General features: G+C 55.7%; 2 protein-coding genes across 11 annotated transcripts in view; one reads left to right on the top strand and one right to left on the bottom strand.

Annotated features, from left to right (window-relative positions):
• ZBTB46 (zinc finger and BTB domain containing 46) overlaps positions 1 to 6,953 on the top strand; it is a 60,897-nt gene extending 53,944 nt beyond the window's left edge. For 8 of the 10 annotated variants that reach the window (XM_030008057.2, XM_030008053.2, XM_030008056.2 and 5 more), the window contains one exon: positions 1,674 to 6,953. In XM_030008057.2, coding sequence (XP_029863917.1) covers positions 1,674 to 2,060 — 387 coding nt within the window. In that variant the 3' untranslated portion in view covers positions 2,061 to 6,953. The remainder of the gene's footprint in view (positions 1 to 1,673) is intronic. The other 2 variants (XR_003922578.2, XR_003922577.2) reach the window with 2 other exon arrangements.
• Positions 6,954 to 8,689: 1,736 nt separating this feature from the next.
• SLC2A4RG (SLC2A4 regulator) lies at positions 8,690 to 13,948 on the bottom strand. Its single transcript, XM_030008060.2, is given in 9 exon segments — positions 8,690 to 8,925; positions 9,039 to 9,118; positions 9,270 to 9,314; positions 9,316 to 9,535; positions 9,649 to 9,749; positions 10,021 to 10,265; positions 10,354 to 10,463; positions 11,500 to 11,681; positions 13,773 to 13,948. Coding segments are annotated over 9 exon segments (1,203 nt in total). The 5' UTR covers positions 13,881 to 13,948; the 3' UTR covers positions 8,690 to 8,813.
• Positions 13,949 to 14,825: the final 877 nt, after the last annotated feature.

Below are 14,825 nucleotides of genomic sequence, written 5' to 3'. Positions count from 1 at the left end.
AGATCAGAAGAGCTCGCAGGCTTTGAACGCAGTCGGGACCACTGCAATACAAAGCCTGAGCGAGTGTCCTGCGGTAGCGGGGGCTGAGGGGGTAAGATGGGTCAATTTGTCCTCTTCCCAAATACCTTTAGCTCGGCTGGGTATTCCAGATCAGCAATGAGCGCAGGGTTATGGACAATCCGGTTGTGAGAGCAGGTGATCCTGTGCTGGGGCAGGAGCGGGGAACTGGCCTCGCCAGGCAACTGATTGAAAATAAAAGGAAGGACTTTTCAATGTAAGGCATGTTTAAAACCTTTCCTACAGGCTGTTGTGAGTGTGAAAAGAATAAATGAGCTAAAACCAGGATTAGGCACTGACAATACATGCCCAGAGGCTCTGGTAGCTGATGATCTGGGCTTGCTCAGGATGACCCCAAATCACTAGCCACTGAACAGTGTAGTACATGGTGGAGCCTCCTCTGCTTCTACACCGATTCCCAAAGTGTCTCCTGCTGATCAGTGCCAGCGACAGGGCACTGGCCAAGGCGAGCTCCTGGCCTGTCCTGCTGTGGCGTTAATATATAAAAAAATAAAGAAAAAAAAATATATAAGAAAAAATATGTAGGTATAACATACACTGGTCAGCCCTGAAGAAGTCGGGCAGTTGGACTAGATGGTTGTTGTAGGTCCATTACAACTGAACTATTCTATATATAAATAAAATGAAAATATAGGTGTGTATATATATGTATTTTATGTATCTTTTTGTATATATATGTAAATGAAAGTACCTGATGAGGCTCCTCGTGGCGGAATTCAGGAGTTCTCACTGCACCGGTTGGCCGTTTCCTTTGGGAGAGGAGCAGGTGAACGTTTTGAGCAAGCTCCTTGCCTTCCACACATGGCAAAAGTAGCCAGCAACAGATTTTACCCTTGATTAGGTGGGTTTGTGCTTCTCAAAGTATGTAATTTTGCTCATTGTGTAGTGAAGTTTGAATCTTGAAGTGATTTCTGGTATCCCGCAGAGCATTTTCCCACTTACCGCTTATTCTGTAAGAGTGATAGCTCTGTATGCCTGTTATTCTCAGACATAAAATGCAGCATGATTTACAGAACAGAAACATTTGTGACAAACCATTTTTCAGCCACCAAAGTAGTCAGAAATAAGGTTAGAAGTGCATTAGGCTGCATTTTTTTAGAGATACAGGGTGCATTAACGGGGCTCCAACTCTTCGCTTCTTGGCAGTAGTGGGATCAGGAGAGAAACCACTAAATTAACATGATCTGATCATGGGTTGCTCTGCTCTGGTCTGTGGAGAACCAGTGCTTGGGGCTGGTGGGATTTTTTTCCTTTTTAAAATTTTCCTGGTGGTGGTGGTGGTATAATGCAACTATTGCACCCCAGAAAAACAAAAAGGGGAGGAAAAAAATGGAGTGATAAAAGCTCCTCTCAGAACTACTAGTTTGATGATGAAAAGGCAGTCTCAAAAGGATTTTCCATTGCATGACACCATTACAGGGTTGAATTAATCGCGGTGGGTTTGAGTTCACGATGAAAGCCGGTGACGACCTCAGGTTGCAGTCGTGGGCTGCGGTGGTTTTGCCTTTGCAGAAGGACAGGGGAGCCTGTCCTTCCCTGCGGCTCTCGATCCGTCTCCCTCGGTATTAACTTTTCTGGTCGTTCTCCTTTTCCAGGTCCACAGCAAAGATAAAAAATACGTCTGCAAAGTGTGCAACCGAGTGTTCATGTCTGCGGCCAGCGTGGGGATTAAGCATGGCTCTCGCCGCCACGGAGTTTGTGCCGATTGCTCTGGTCGAGGCATAGCTGGTCACCTGGACCACAACGGAGGAGAAGGGTCTCCAGACGAGTGCTACCCCGGGGAAGGCCAGTACATGGAAGACCCAGATGACATCAAAGTGGAAGGAGACGAGGAGATGGGAGATGACGATGACATCAAGTGGAAGGATGACGTGGGAATGTCACAAGATGACGTGATTTTGGATGATGACAAAGATGTCGACTCTCCGCAGGAGCAGGACAACTCTGGGGAGAACGACAAGGATTTTACCTGGATTTCTTAGGGATTTTTTTTTTGGTTTTTGTTTCGCTCTGTTGTTTGTAGGGGGAGGGAGGGTGGGGGAGGAAGGAGTATGTTGGAAAAACTAAGTAGCCTTGTTGTCGTCCATGTGTGCAAAATAACTCTTGTGTTTTCTAAACAAGTCCTTCTCTGTTCCACTCAGATACTGTCTTAGCAATGTCGCTTCCAGCGACGCGACTGACTTCGCCTTCCCCCTTCTCCCTTCATGAACACCCCCGACTGCGGCCGCCCCTCCGGCCGAGCCAGCCAGGTTGCATGCACGTGAGGTAGAGTTTCTGCAGGTGTGAGCGCTGCGCGATGGGGAGGCTGGGTGAAGCATGCGTCCTCGTGCCCTTCCCACCCTGAACCGAACACCGGGGAGATTTTTGTGTCTGAAGCGGGTTTTTTTTGGTGGTGGTTGTTTGTTTCTTTTTTAACACCTTGTCTGTGTGCTAAAATCCCAGCAGCAGTGGAATTACAAGCTAACGTTGTGAAAGCAAATCGATGTGTGTGTTGGAGGGCTTCCCTTGATGATACAGGCCTTTTGCAAAGTTATTTAAAGAGTTTTTATTATTTTTTACGGAGCCAAATAGATCAACAGGCAAGTCAGATTACAGCCTTACGAATTCTTTTCTTAGCTTCTTAGCTTCCAAAAGAATCACCATCAGAGAAAGATTATGACCTACTGGCATCTTACCCACGTCCCGTCTTCCAGCCTTGGTTATCCGTGGTCCCTGAAATGCGTGCTGGTGCTTCCAGAAGCACCCTTTGCTCTGAAGGACACAGGTAATTCTCTACCTGTCATTCTTCTCTGCAAATATCTTCACTCTTCTCCCTTTGCTCAGCTGCCTTTTTCGTAGATATATGCAAACCGTAGCAAAAATGAGGCATTTAGCAAAGTGCAGGATGAACTGGGAAATGCAAGAAGCCAAGGTGAGGAGATCCCAACTGGATGGAAATCTTGCTGCTCCCATCCCGTAGACTTTGGTGGGGCCAGGATTTCACCTGGGTACGTTGTTCTTCCTTGCCAATCTCAAAATTTTTATTTGTCGCTGGTAGGCATAACACCTACTTAATTAATGACAAAAACCTTCAGCTTTAGCTGCGCTGGTTCCATGTAAGTTTTCAAATAAACCTTTTTCTTCTTTAAAATAAGAACGAGGTTTCTCTCCCAGCATCTCCTAACAGACTCTGTGGGGCTGCTCCAGGTAGTTGGATTCTCCTTGTTCATATCGGCCACTGTTGCCTTCTTCCAGCTCCACCTAAATGACAACAGCAACAAAGTGCGTTGGAAGTGTCTTGTTCCTGAAGAAGCAGCTTGTTTTACCCTTCACCTCTTTGCTTCTGGTGCTTTTTTAAATAATAATTAAAAAAAAAAAAAAGCTGAAGACCTCACTCTTTCCTTGCCGTGGAGCAATTTTATACAATGTCTGTGACGATGGTATCTTGAAACTTGCCACAAAGACAACCCGTTACCAGAAAGCCAAATGACTAAAGGTGCTATTTTCCTCCTGTGGTGGGACAGGCGATCCCTGCAGGGTGGAGAGCGTTCTTGCAGGTCTGGTGGTCCTTAACGAAAAGCGTGGTTCCACCCAGCAAAGGAAATAAAAAGTATATTGTACAATAAACCCCTGTAAAGCAAATAATCTTGAAGGATTTAAGCCACTCGGTGCCAGGATTTGGTGGAGCGCAGTGGGAGCCTCGATCCTGGCGCCTGCAGTAGCTGGTTCTTTATTCATTCCCCGATTTATGTCGCATCCTGGGTTTATGGCGTTCAATTCCTTTCTCTGCTCCTCAGTTCCTTGCAAAAGTTTGCCGCCTTCTCTCTGCGTGCATCATCCTGGTTCACGCTGACGATTGCCTTCACTGGGAGCCTCCAGCAGCTCCCAGGCTCCTGGTCTATCAGTTTTAGTGCACGTCAGTGATTGGGAAACATGGGTCTTTCCTAAAATCCTCTGGTTTGGTTTGGTGAGGCCACGTAAGCACCGTCTCTGCTGCTGCTGATCCTTAGGGTTGAAGGAGTTAAGTGGGACTTGTTGCTTTTAGCCAGTGAGAATAGATAACCCTCTTTAAATACTTAAAGAATAGAGCGGTAGGGTCATGCAGAAACATTTCTGTTAAACTGTAAAAATCTGATTTTGCATTTTAGCTTCTTGTAAAGCCCTCCTACTGTATTTAAAAAGACGTAAACAAACCCAGTATTTTACAATTGGACCTCTGTATACTTTTTTTCCAGCAGTTGTAGAGGTTGGGGGGGGGGTCCCAGAGCGAGGTCACTGTTTTGTTACCCTGACTTTTGCCTCTCGGAGTGCGGGCTCTGTATTTATTGTCATTTATCCTGTAAATATGGAGGGGGGGTAAGGGGTGTCTGAGGTCCTGAACTTGCAGCCTCACCTGTTACATGTAGACAAATACATACAGTACTTAAAAGATATCTGTAGCTTTGCTTTTTATATGTAAAAATCTTATTTAAAACAGTTTTAAAACCCAAACCGTTCAAACCCCCTCGGTTTCTGTGACATTCCGTCTCACCCATCTCCTCCGATGCTGGTGTGTGCATCCGCTGTTGTACCTTCCGAGGAGGAGCAGGAGATGTTGCTCCGAGTCCTCCTCTTCCTCGCTCCTCCCTGCCCTCACCCTTGGGTGACTCGATTTTTGTAATCGGAGTTATGGGGTGCTTAGCTTTACTTTGCAATTCCTTTGGAAATATTTTATATTTCTTTTTCTTTCCTTTTTTTTTTTTTTTTTTTTTTTTTAAAGGGTGGGCAGTAAGCCAGGTGGCTTTCAGAAGTGTTTCCTAGTAGTGCCACTTTGAAGCTCTTTGAGCCGAGGATGCAGAAAATAAATCAAAAAAAAAAAAAAAAAAAAAGGAGAGAAAAACAGAAAATCCACATAAAAGCTAACTTTTACAATGTTACCATTATAATCTAGCACATGCTTCTATATTACTAACATACACTATATATACCAAATAAAATCATTCTAACACCTGATGTACATTTTAAGTGCTTTGTTTTGATGGAGGTGTGCACATTTGGAAATGCAGGAATTAGTCTTTAAACTTCCATGCTCCAGCGGGCGCTTCGTGAGGCTTGGGTTCGAAAAAGGAATTTGGGCTTTTTTTAATGGCGAAACTTTATAAAACTTCATCAGTCGCTCCACGCAACCGGACCCCTCGGGCTCCTGTCTGGGTGCGTCTTGGATCTACTGCCTATGCAAACTTCTTCTGCTCTTTGAGATTTAAACAAAACCCCAGTAATTCTGCCTGTTCTATCCAGCGCTAGCTCAAGTAACCTCTAGCATCTCATCTTTGTATTTCCCTTCAGGGCTTTGTATACCTCACTGAGGTTCCCTTTTTTTAATTTTTTCTAAATATATATATATATATGTGTGTGTGTGTGTGTGTATATATACAGATTTAGTTTCAAAAAAATAACTCCCTTATAGGTAAAAAAATTGATACACTTGGTCTCAATAACTTGCGACTAATTTTTTTAAGTATTCAGGCATACTTGTAGATGTCCCTCCCTGAATTTCTTTATTATCCTCTTTTTTTTTTTTTTTTAAATATTAAAGTGTGCCAGGAGTACAAAGAGCATTTCAAGCCGTGCTTTGCGACCATCTCGCGCAGAACAGGGTGCAAACAGCATCGTCCTGCCCTTGCCCTCCCGAAAAAGTCCCCGAGGAATACACCGAATCACGCACGAGGTGGGCCTTGGTCTGGTATTGCATTTGGAGAATATCTTGAACAGTGAAGACAAATGAGGTTCTTGCATGGCCTTCTGTCAATTCATTTTCAAAAATTTTATTTAAAACTTAAAAATCACCCAGTTTTGTATATTTTAAGGTCACCCTCAAGCCTCGCAGCTACAGAGTGACTTTGTGGGGAGGCGAGAGGGGGATGCGTCTAATGAAGGTTTGCGAAGTGACTGTCCTTTTCCTTTTTTTTTTTTCTTTTTTTTAATTAAAAATCAGTGGTTTGGACTACAAAAGGAATATTTTTCGTACGAAAGGAAACCCGCTCTAGTGTTAGGTCCTGTTTTATTTCTTCTCTCGACTCATGCCTTTAAATACTCCGCTTTTCCAAAGCGAAAGCCGCGTTGCTTTGGGGTTTGGTGCGTGTGTTTTGGGATCGATGACTTGGATGGAGGCTCGGTTCGTGCCCCCGACGGAGTCCCGATTCCCACTGGGGCTGAGCCCCCCGAGCACCCCCCGCCTCGACGCTTCCCATTTTGCACATCGCCCTTTAGGAAAGAAACTCCATGAAAATAATGCAAAAACTGGAATTTTTTGCAATATTATGAAAAATAATCTTATTTTAGCTCATTCTGTGACATGTGCAACTCCTAAGAAAGCCATACTTAATGGTTCTTTTTATTTTTTAGATTCTATATTGTGTTTTGAATTTCTGCCTTTTTTTTTTTTTTTAGTTCTGCATAGTAAGAGTGCTGTGTGTATGCTTTCATATATATTTATTTTTCAACGTGCTTTAAACCTGTCTACAAAAATAAAGCTAAACAAAAAAAAAAAAAAAAAAAAAGGACAGCGTTTGAAGATTGTTGATTATTTTTTTTGCTGGGAATATTCTATATTATACTGACTTTATATTAATTATTATAAACCTGTGTTTGTATTGAAGATGTGTTTAATATTTTGGGGAGGTTGAGGAGATTTTAGTAACCAGAAGTCAGTGGGAGAACATGGCTGTGTTGTACTGATTTTCTGTAAATGTAGTTCAGGTAAATATGACCTTATTTTCTAGTTGATCTCCCGGTTTCTCGTCTGCCTGGGCATGCCGGAGGCGTGCCTCTTGATTATAATTACTTTGTGATGGGATTTAGCTTAGACATACTTGCAAAAATCAATCAGTTTCAATAAATTGGGAAATTGCTGCTAACATTTTGTCTTGGTTTTCGGGTTTGTTTTTTGTTTTAAAATGTATTATTTTTTTTTCTCCTCGTTGGACACGTACAGATGGGGCGATGACGGTGCCGTCCGGGGGCCACGGGCACCACCCAGCTGCAGCCCTGCGATGCTGCAGGGCCGTGCACCCCCCACGCTCCTGGGTGCTGAGATGGGGCTGCTGGGGGGTCCCCGCTCCCCAAAATTCCCCTTCACCCCCACGGGGAGCCCGGCTCGCCCCTGGGCTGGGGGCGATGCTGCCTTTGCCTTTTCCTTTCTCTTTCCCATGCCCATCCCAAACGAGCGCCTGCGGCTCATTCCCCCCAGCCCCCAGCCCTCCGGTGTGTAAGTGTTGGTGGCAATTTCCTTATTTTTAGGGCTTTATTTGAAATTAAAATAACCCCTTTTGCACAACACCCAGGAGGATGCATGGGGGGATGCCGTCCCCGGGGGAAGGGGGACGCAAGGTGGGGGGGACGACAGCACCAGGTCTGGGGCTGCCCACCCTGCAGCGCAGAGCCCGTCTTAAAAGTAAGTAAAGAACAATGATAATTAAAAAAAAAAAAAAAAAGAATCCAAATATTTATTTTTTTTTTTTTTTCTTCTGGATCTGACACATCAAATCCCCGTCGGCGCCGCGTCGGGGACAAGGGGGAGGCCCAGCACCGCGCCAGCCCATGGGGCCGAAGCGGTCTGACCCCCTGCGATGGGGGGGGATACCCTGCAAAGGGGGGGGGTCCCTGATGCGAAGGGAACCCTCCTGCAAGGTGGGGGGGACCTGCCCCGGCACAGCCCCGGGTGCGAGGCCGGGCAGGGTGGCAGTGCCACGCACCCATCCCTGTCCCCATCCCACCCATCCTTGCATGGGGAGGGGTGCAGGGAGAGGAGAGGGGCGGTGTGGCCCGGCCAAAACCGAGTCCTGAGCCGCTGCCCAGGCAGGTGAGTGATGGGGATGAGAGGGGAGAAAGGGTTTGGGGGGGAAAAAAAAGGGTTTTGAAGGGAATAAAGCCCCTTAAAAACCCCCCAGGGCCGGAGGCATCACGCTGCCGCAGTGCCGCGGCCGGTGTGCTCTCAGGCCCTGGGAGAGAGTATTTAAAAATACGAATTTTCATATATTTTATTTAAAAAATAAAAACACACAAAGGAAAAAAAAAAAAAAAAGAAAAAAAAAAGAAAAAAAAAGAAACCTCTTTGTGCAGTTTGGCTTAGTGCAAATGGGCGCGTTCCTGCAGGCACTTCCCGGAGCATCGCCCCGGCGGGAGCGGCTGCTCCCCCGATACGAAAAATAGAGAGAAACGACGATACAAAGAGTAAAAACCCCCTGGGGGGGGGGTAAGGGGGGGGGGGGGCAGGCGCCCACCTCTGCCCTGGGCACTGGGGGTGCCCCCCGGGAGCAGGTGGGGGGCAGGAACGGACACCCCCCCCCTTTTCCAAGCCCCCACCGGCCGCAGGCACAGCTTATTTGAGCGATGGGCAGCCCCCAGCCCCGGGAAGGGGGGGTCCCCAACCTGGCATGGGGAGGGGGGGGGGGGGGCCAGGAGCAGCCAAACCCCCCCCCCCGCCAGCCCCCGCCGCGGTGCCGGCAAGGGATGGGGAGGGGGGGGATAGATTTAGCTTATTTTCAAAGGGGAAAAAAAGGGGGGGGGGGGGGGAAGGTTAGGACAAGCTCCGTGGCGGTGGGGTTTGGGGGGGGGGGGGGGGGGGGGCTGTGTGCATAAAGCTTTTGGGGGGGCCGTTCCCTGAGTCCGGGGGGGCCCCGGGGCGGCGGCGGGGGGGGGGGGGGGGGGGCGCGAAGGCACCTCGAGTGCAAAATGTGCAAGAAGGAGGGAGGGCCGCGGCACCGGCGGCACCGGCGTCAGTCGAGGAAGCGTTGGCAGGCCTTCTTCCAGCGGCACGCCGTGCACCACATCTCCCGGTTCTCCATGCCGTACACCTTGCGGCACTTCTTGGCCTCCCCCCGCGGCCTCCTGCGGGCAGAGGGGACACGTCACGGGCTGTGCAGGGGTGGGGGGGGGACAGACACGCACGACACGCACGGACACGAGGGGACGGGGTAGGGGGACGGATGGTGCTGGCTCACCTGGGGATGGCAGGGGGCTTGGGTGGCGGTGGGGCGGGCACGGTGGGGGGCACCGGTGGCCGCGGGGGGGCCGGGCAGCCCTGTCAAGAGAGGAGACGGCCCCGCGTCAGAGCTTGGCTGCAACGCCGGCGCCGAGCGGCTGGTGGGGCCGGAGGGTGACGGTGATGGGGAGGGGAGCGCGGCAGCAGCCCCTCCATCCCCATCATCCATACCCGTCCCCCCCCGCCTCACCTGGTACGCGTGGTCGGTGTGGACGTGGCAGAGGCCCGGGGGGGGCCGGGGGGCTGCGGGGGGAGGCCAACGCCAGGTCGGGGCTAGGCAACGCCGGCGGCACCGGACCCTGCGCCTCGGGGCCGGGGAAGGCGGGCGGCACCGAGGAGGTGGGGGAGACGGGCGTCAGGCTGGAGAGCCCGTCCGTCAGCGAGTCCACGTCCACGTCCAGCTCCGTGTAGTAGAAGTCCTCCTCGCCGTCGCTCTGCTCGAGGTCGGCTTTCCGGCTGCGGGGAGAGCAGGGTCCGGCTGGGGCGGCTCTCTCCCCTCCATGGCAGGACCCCGCCGGGGGCGCCGGGGGAGAGGTCTGGGGGTGTCCCGGGGGACCCCGGGCGCTTACCCAAGGTGCACAGTTCGGATGTGCTTCTGCATCCCTGAGGAGCTGCTGAGGACTTTGCCGCAGCTCTTCCACAAGCACTTGAACATCACCTTGGTGGAGTTCTGCAGGAGGGAGACGTCAGGCTGGCAGCCCCAGCCCTGTCCCCAGCGTCATCCCCAGCATCGTTCCCATCCCCATCTCCATCATCATCATCCCCATCTTCGTCTCCAACCCCACCATCATCCCCATTGTCATGCCCAACCTCATCCCCATCCCCAACCTCATCCCCACCGTCATCCCCATCCCTCACCTCATCCTCCTCCTCATCCCCATCCTCACTAGCCCCCACCGTCTCCAACCTCGTCCCCATCACCACCTCCAACTTCATCCCACCTTCCTCTTCCGCGGCACGGGCTCTCCGAAGACGAAGTGGGTGCCGTCGGGCTCGTCGGGGCCCTCGTCCGGCAGCGGGGCGGGCAGGAAAGTGCTGGGGACGTGGCTGGAGAGCGGGGGCGATGGGGTGGAGGGGGTGGAGCGGTCGCTGGGGGGGTCCCAGCTCCAGTCCCCGCTGGTGTTGCTGCTGCTGCTGCAGCTGGAGGACATGGCGGGTGCCTCCTTCCAGACCTCACCGCCGGGCTCTGGCGAGGAGGAGGAAGGTCAGGTCCTGCCGTGGGACACGTGTCCAGGGGTGGGGACGGGGGGGGGGGACAGGGGGCACGCTCTTACCTGGGGCGGGGGTGGCAGGCGGGTGACCGAGCACCAGTGGGCTGGTGGAGAGGCTGGTGAGCACCGTGGCCGCCATCACCTCGTCGATGCCCGCCTTGCCCGAGAGCTTCCTGCAAGCGAGAGCAAAGTGGGGGGCCTGTGGTGAGGATGGACGAAGTCCCCCCCCCCTCCCCGGGACCCTTCATCCCTCTCCGTCACCCACTGAGGTGCCGGGACTCCCCCAACCCACCGCGGTCGGGTCTGCACCCACCCCAGGGGTGGCTTGGCGGGGGGGACAACACACATGGGTGGCACAGGGTGACCACACCGTGCTGGGGGGCATCACCACATGCAAAGACCACCCATGGGTGCCCCGTCCCCTGCAGCACCCTGAGATGCCAGGCCAACCCAGGCATCATCCCAGCAGCCAGACTGGAAACCCCGCTGGGCAGCAGTGCAGGCAGCGGCGCAGGCAGCAGTACAGGCAGCTAGCCAAAACGCCGCTGTTTACCACTCCGGGGGGGGGGGGGGGAACCCTACACGTCCGCGGGCAGCGCCGCGCCGGAGGGTACCGGCACCTGCATCCTGCCGCGAGTGCCGAGAAACACGGGGTTTGCTCAGCTGGGACCAAACAACTTCCTGAAGTGGAAAAAAAAAAAAAAAAAAAAAAACACCAAAAAAAACCAACCCTATAAAAAAAAAATTAAATTAAAAAAAAAAAAAAGCGAGAGGTCAAGAGCAACAGAAGCCATTTTGCAAACCTCTCGTGCCGTGGGGATGGATAAATACGGCGCTGGAGAGTGGCAATGCTCTCTAAGCCCTCGAGCGGTTGCGGTGCTCAGCGCCGGCGAGGCAAGCCTCGCCGGCGCTGAGCACCGCAACCGCTCGAGGGCTCATCTATGGCACCTTGCTTCATCACCCGGCGGGGCCACGGCCGGGCAGAGCCCTCGGTGCCGCCGTACACGGGACAGCCGGTCACAGCCAGAGACCCCGGCGCTGCGGCCGAGCGGCCAAAGTCCTCCTCTTGCAGCCAAGCGGGGAAAAAAAAAAAAAAAAAAAAAAAAAAAAAAAAATCCCAGCTTCCCGCGGTGAAGCCGGTGTCAGCAGGAGGTTTTGGCAGGGTGGTGGCCGTCACCGTTGCTCACCCCGCCGCCGTCGTGGTCCTACCTGTGCCGGGGTACGGGGATGTACGCCGAATGCAGCGCCAGGCATCGCTCCAGCCCGGCGTCCAGCACCCGCAGCATCGCTTCCCGGCTGGCCGGCTCCCGGCGCGGCAGCGGCTCCCCGAGATGTGGCAGCCAGCCCTCGGCTCCCGCCGGCGGCCCCCGGCCGCCGCAGGGGAGAGGAGCCTGCGGGAGAGACGGCGGGTCGGTCGTCAGCAAGGGATTCCCCGGAGCACCGGATCCCGCCGGGATCTCCCCGACTTCGGCGGGGAGGGCTCGGCGGCCCAGGGGAGCCGGCGCGGCGCTTCCAGGCGGGGCTGCGGCAGGACCCTGCCAGCCACTCGGTGGGTCCCTCTGGGGTAGATCCCAGGTGGATCCCACCAGGTCGGGGCTGGGATCCAGCAGGGATCCCCCCCCGGTGCTCCGCAGAGGCGAGAGCAGCCAGCATCCTCCTGCGAGGTTGCTCCCAGCGCTGTCACCCGCTGGCTGAGCATCGGTAGCTGGTGGATCCCTCCCCGGGCGGATCCGCAGGGCCGCAGTGGGGATCCACCTGGGATCTCCGCAGAGCCAGGAGAGAAGACCTGACGCCCTCCTGCAGGGCGGCTCCAAGGTGGCAGCACCCACGTGCCACGTGCCAGCACCAAGCGGATCCCTCTCCGAGCAGATCACCCGGGATCCAGCGGGGATCCCCACAGAGCTCTGCGGAGCAGGGAGCAGGCTTGGCCCTGCCAGCCCATTCGGAGAGAGCAGCACCCACGGACTGAGCGCCGGCACCAAGTGGATCCCGCTCCAGGCGGATCCCAGGGGATCTCCCTGGGGCCGGGGCCCCGCGGGGATCCCCCAAGAAGCGGGGAGCAGCCCTTCCCGCGGGGCTGACCCAGGTCAGCGGCATTCGCCGGCCAAGTTCGGTCACCAGGTGGATCCCTCTACGAGCCATGCCTGGGCGGATCACCCCGGGCTCAGATCCAGCTGGGATCAACCCCGAGCCTCGCAAAGGAAGGAGCCCACTCGGTGCGCGCCTCAGGGCTGCTTCAAGACAGCCGCGTCCATTGGCCCACTGTCAGCACCAAGCGGATCCCTCCGGGGCAGATTCCTGGAAGATCCCAAAGGGTCGGGATCCAGCTGGGATCCCCCTGGACCGCTGCAGAGCGGGGAGCAGACGAGGTCAGCTCCAAGAGATCACTGTCCTCTGGCTGTGCGGCAGCACCGAGCAGATCCCTCTCCAGGCAGATCACAAGCAGATCCCGCCGGAGTCGGGCTGGGATCCCGCAGGGATCCCCCTGAGCTCTGCAGAAGCAGACTGGGTTGCTCCGGGACAGCGGTGCCGCCTGCCCACGCACCGGCACAAGGCAGATCCCTTTCCAGGCAGATCCCGAGCGGATCCTCGGGAGCAGAGCCGGGATCCAACAGGAATCCCCCCCCCGCCGCCCCAGCTCTGCCGAGCAGGGACCAAGGCAGGGCTGCCCTCCCACAGCAGCACCCGTGGGTGGGCCGAGCGGATCCCTCTCCGGGCAGCTCCTCAGTGGATTTCCCCAAGGCTGGAATCCAACAGGGATCACGCTCCAGGGAGCCGAGCGGGCCGCTCCAAGGGAGGAATATCCACACCAGCACCAAGACGGAGCAGATCCCTCGCTGCTGACAGATCCCCCCACGGACCCTTACGGAACTGGGACCACGGAAGGCGAGCCCAGTGAGTGGATCCCCCCCCCCCCCAGGATCCAGCAGGATCCCCCCCACCACCACCACCTTAGCCAAAAAAAACCAAGCCAGGCTTGCAGCTGGGGGTTGGGGGGGGGGGGGAATCCAGCCAGGATCTCCTTAGCTCTTGACCCACCAGAGTCGGTCGCGGGGGGGGGGGATAGATCCCAAGCTAGACTCCCCCCCCCACCCCCCCCATCCCCAGGCTTGGGAATCCCCCTCCCCTGGGATTTACCGGGATCCGGGCGCTGATCCTTTAGGGGGAGAAGAACCAGCCCGCTACAAAACCCACCGGGGGGGGGGGGGGGAGGCGGCGGGGCGCGGGGGGGGGGGGTACCCCCCCCCCCCGCGCCCCGCCGCCTCCCCCCCCCCCCCCCCCAAAGTTTGTCCCCGAGCGGCGCCATTTTAGCGGCGGGGAAAGTTTCGGGCGGGCCGCTGTCAGCTGTCACCGCCCCCCCCCCCTCCCCCGGTTCTTCCCCCCCCCCCCCCCCCCACTCCACCCCCAAACCCTCCTCCCTCCCTCCCTCCCTCCCTCCTTCCCCCCCCCACTCTCTTCTCCCGGTTCACCACCCCCGGTACCTTCGGGGCGTCGCCGCCGCCGGGTTCGGGAGGAGGAGGCGGTGGAGGATCGCGGCGGCGGCGGCGGGCGGCTGCTAATAAAACCGTGGGCGGGCGAGGGGGGTCCATGAGGGAAAACGGCAACGGCGGCGGCGGCGGCGGCCGCGGCCGGGCCCGGCGGGGGAGCGCGCTCCGCCGCGCGCGCGGCCCGGTATCGGCGCCGGCCAGGCCACACCCCCTTCCCCCCCCCATCCACTTCCCCCCCCCCTCCCAACCTCCCACCCCGCTCCCCTCCCACCTCCTCCACTCCCAACCACCATTGGTCAGCTTACCCGGGTTGGAAGACGAGCGCCGCTCTCCTCCGTTTCGTCATTGGTTGATCCCGGCTGTCACTTGACGCGCCGCGGCACGCCCCGCCCCGCCCCTCCCCGACGCGACACGCCCCCCACCACCACCACCCCTCCCAAGCCCCGCCGCGACACGCCCCCGCCGGCAGCGGCCATCTTCGCGCGCCCCGCCCTCCCGCCGCCCCGCGCGCTGCCCGGGACCCCCCCCCCCAAAAAAAAAACCCCCCCCCCCCCCTTAAACCGGCATTTCGTGTTCCCCCCCCCCCCCCGTTAATTTTGGGACTCTCACAGTAACGGGCGGCCCCGGTAAAGTCACCCCCCCCCCCCCCCCCAAAGTCAGGGGGTGGTCCCCGAAAGTTGCAGCGCGTCCCCCAAAAGTTCCGATTTTATTATTATTAGGCGGAATTAAAGGTTCTCCCCCCAAAGCGCGGGGGTCCCGCCAGCTCGAAGGACGCTCCCCCCCCCCCCCCCGAACTCCTACGGCTCCTACCGACAGGGTGGAAACTTAGAGCCTTGGAACTTGTGGGGTTCCCCCAAAAGTTATGACCCACCCCCCCCTCCAAATTCTAGGGCTTCCGGTAAGTTCTAGGGGTTCTCCAAAAGTTGCAGGGCTCCCCCCAAAGTTACACTCCCCAAAACCTACAGGGGTCCCCGCCCCCAAATTCCTCCCGAAGTTTTAGACCCACTGGAAGTTATAGGGCTCCCCCGAAAGTTACAGTGTCTTTCT

The sequence above is a fragment of the Aquila chrysaetos genome, chromosome 3 (assembly GCF_900496995.4).
Source record: "Aquila chrysaetos chrysaetos chromosome 3, bAquChr1.4, whole genome shotgun sequence".
Taxonomy (NCBI): domain Eukaryota; kingdom Metazoa; phylum Chordata; class Aves; order Accipitriformes; family Accipitridae; genus Aquila; species Aquila chrysaetos.
Note: the sequence above shows the minus strand (reverse complement) of the source record. Positions and strands in the feature narration are given on the sequence as shown.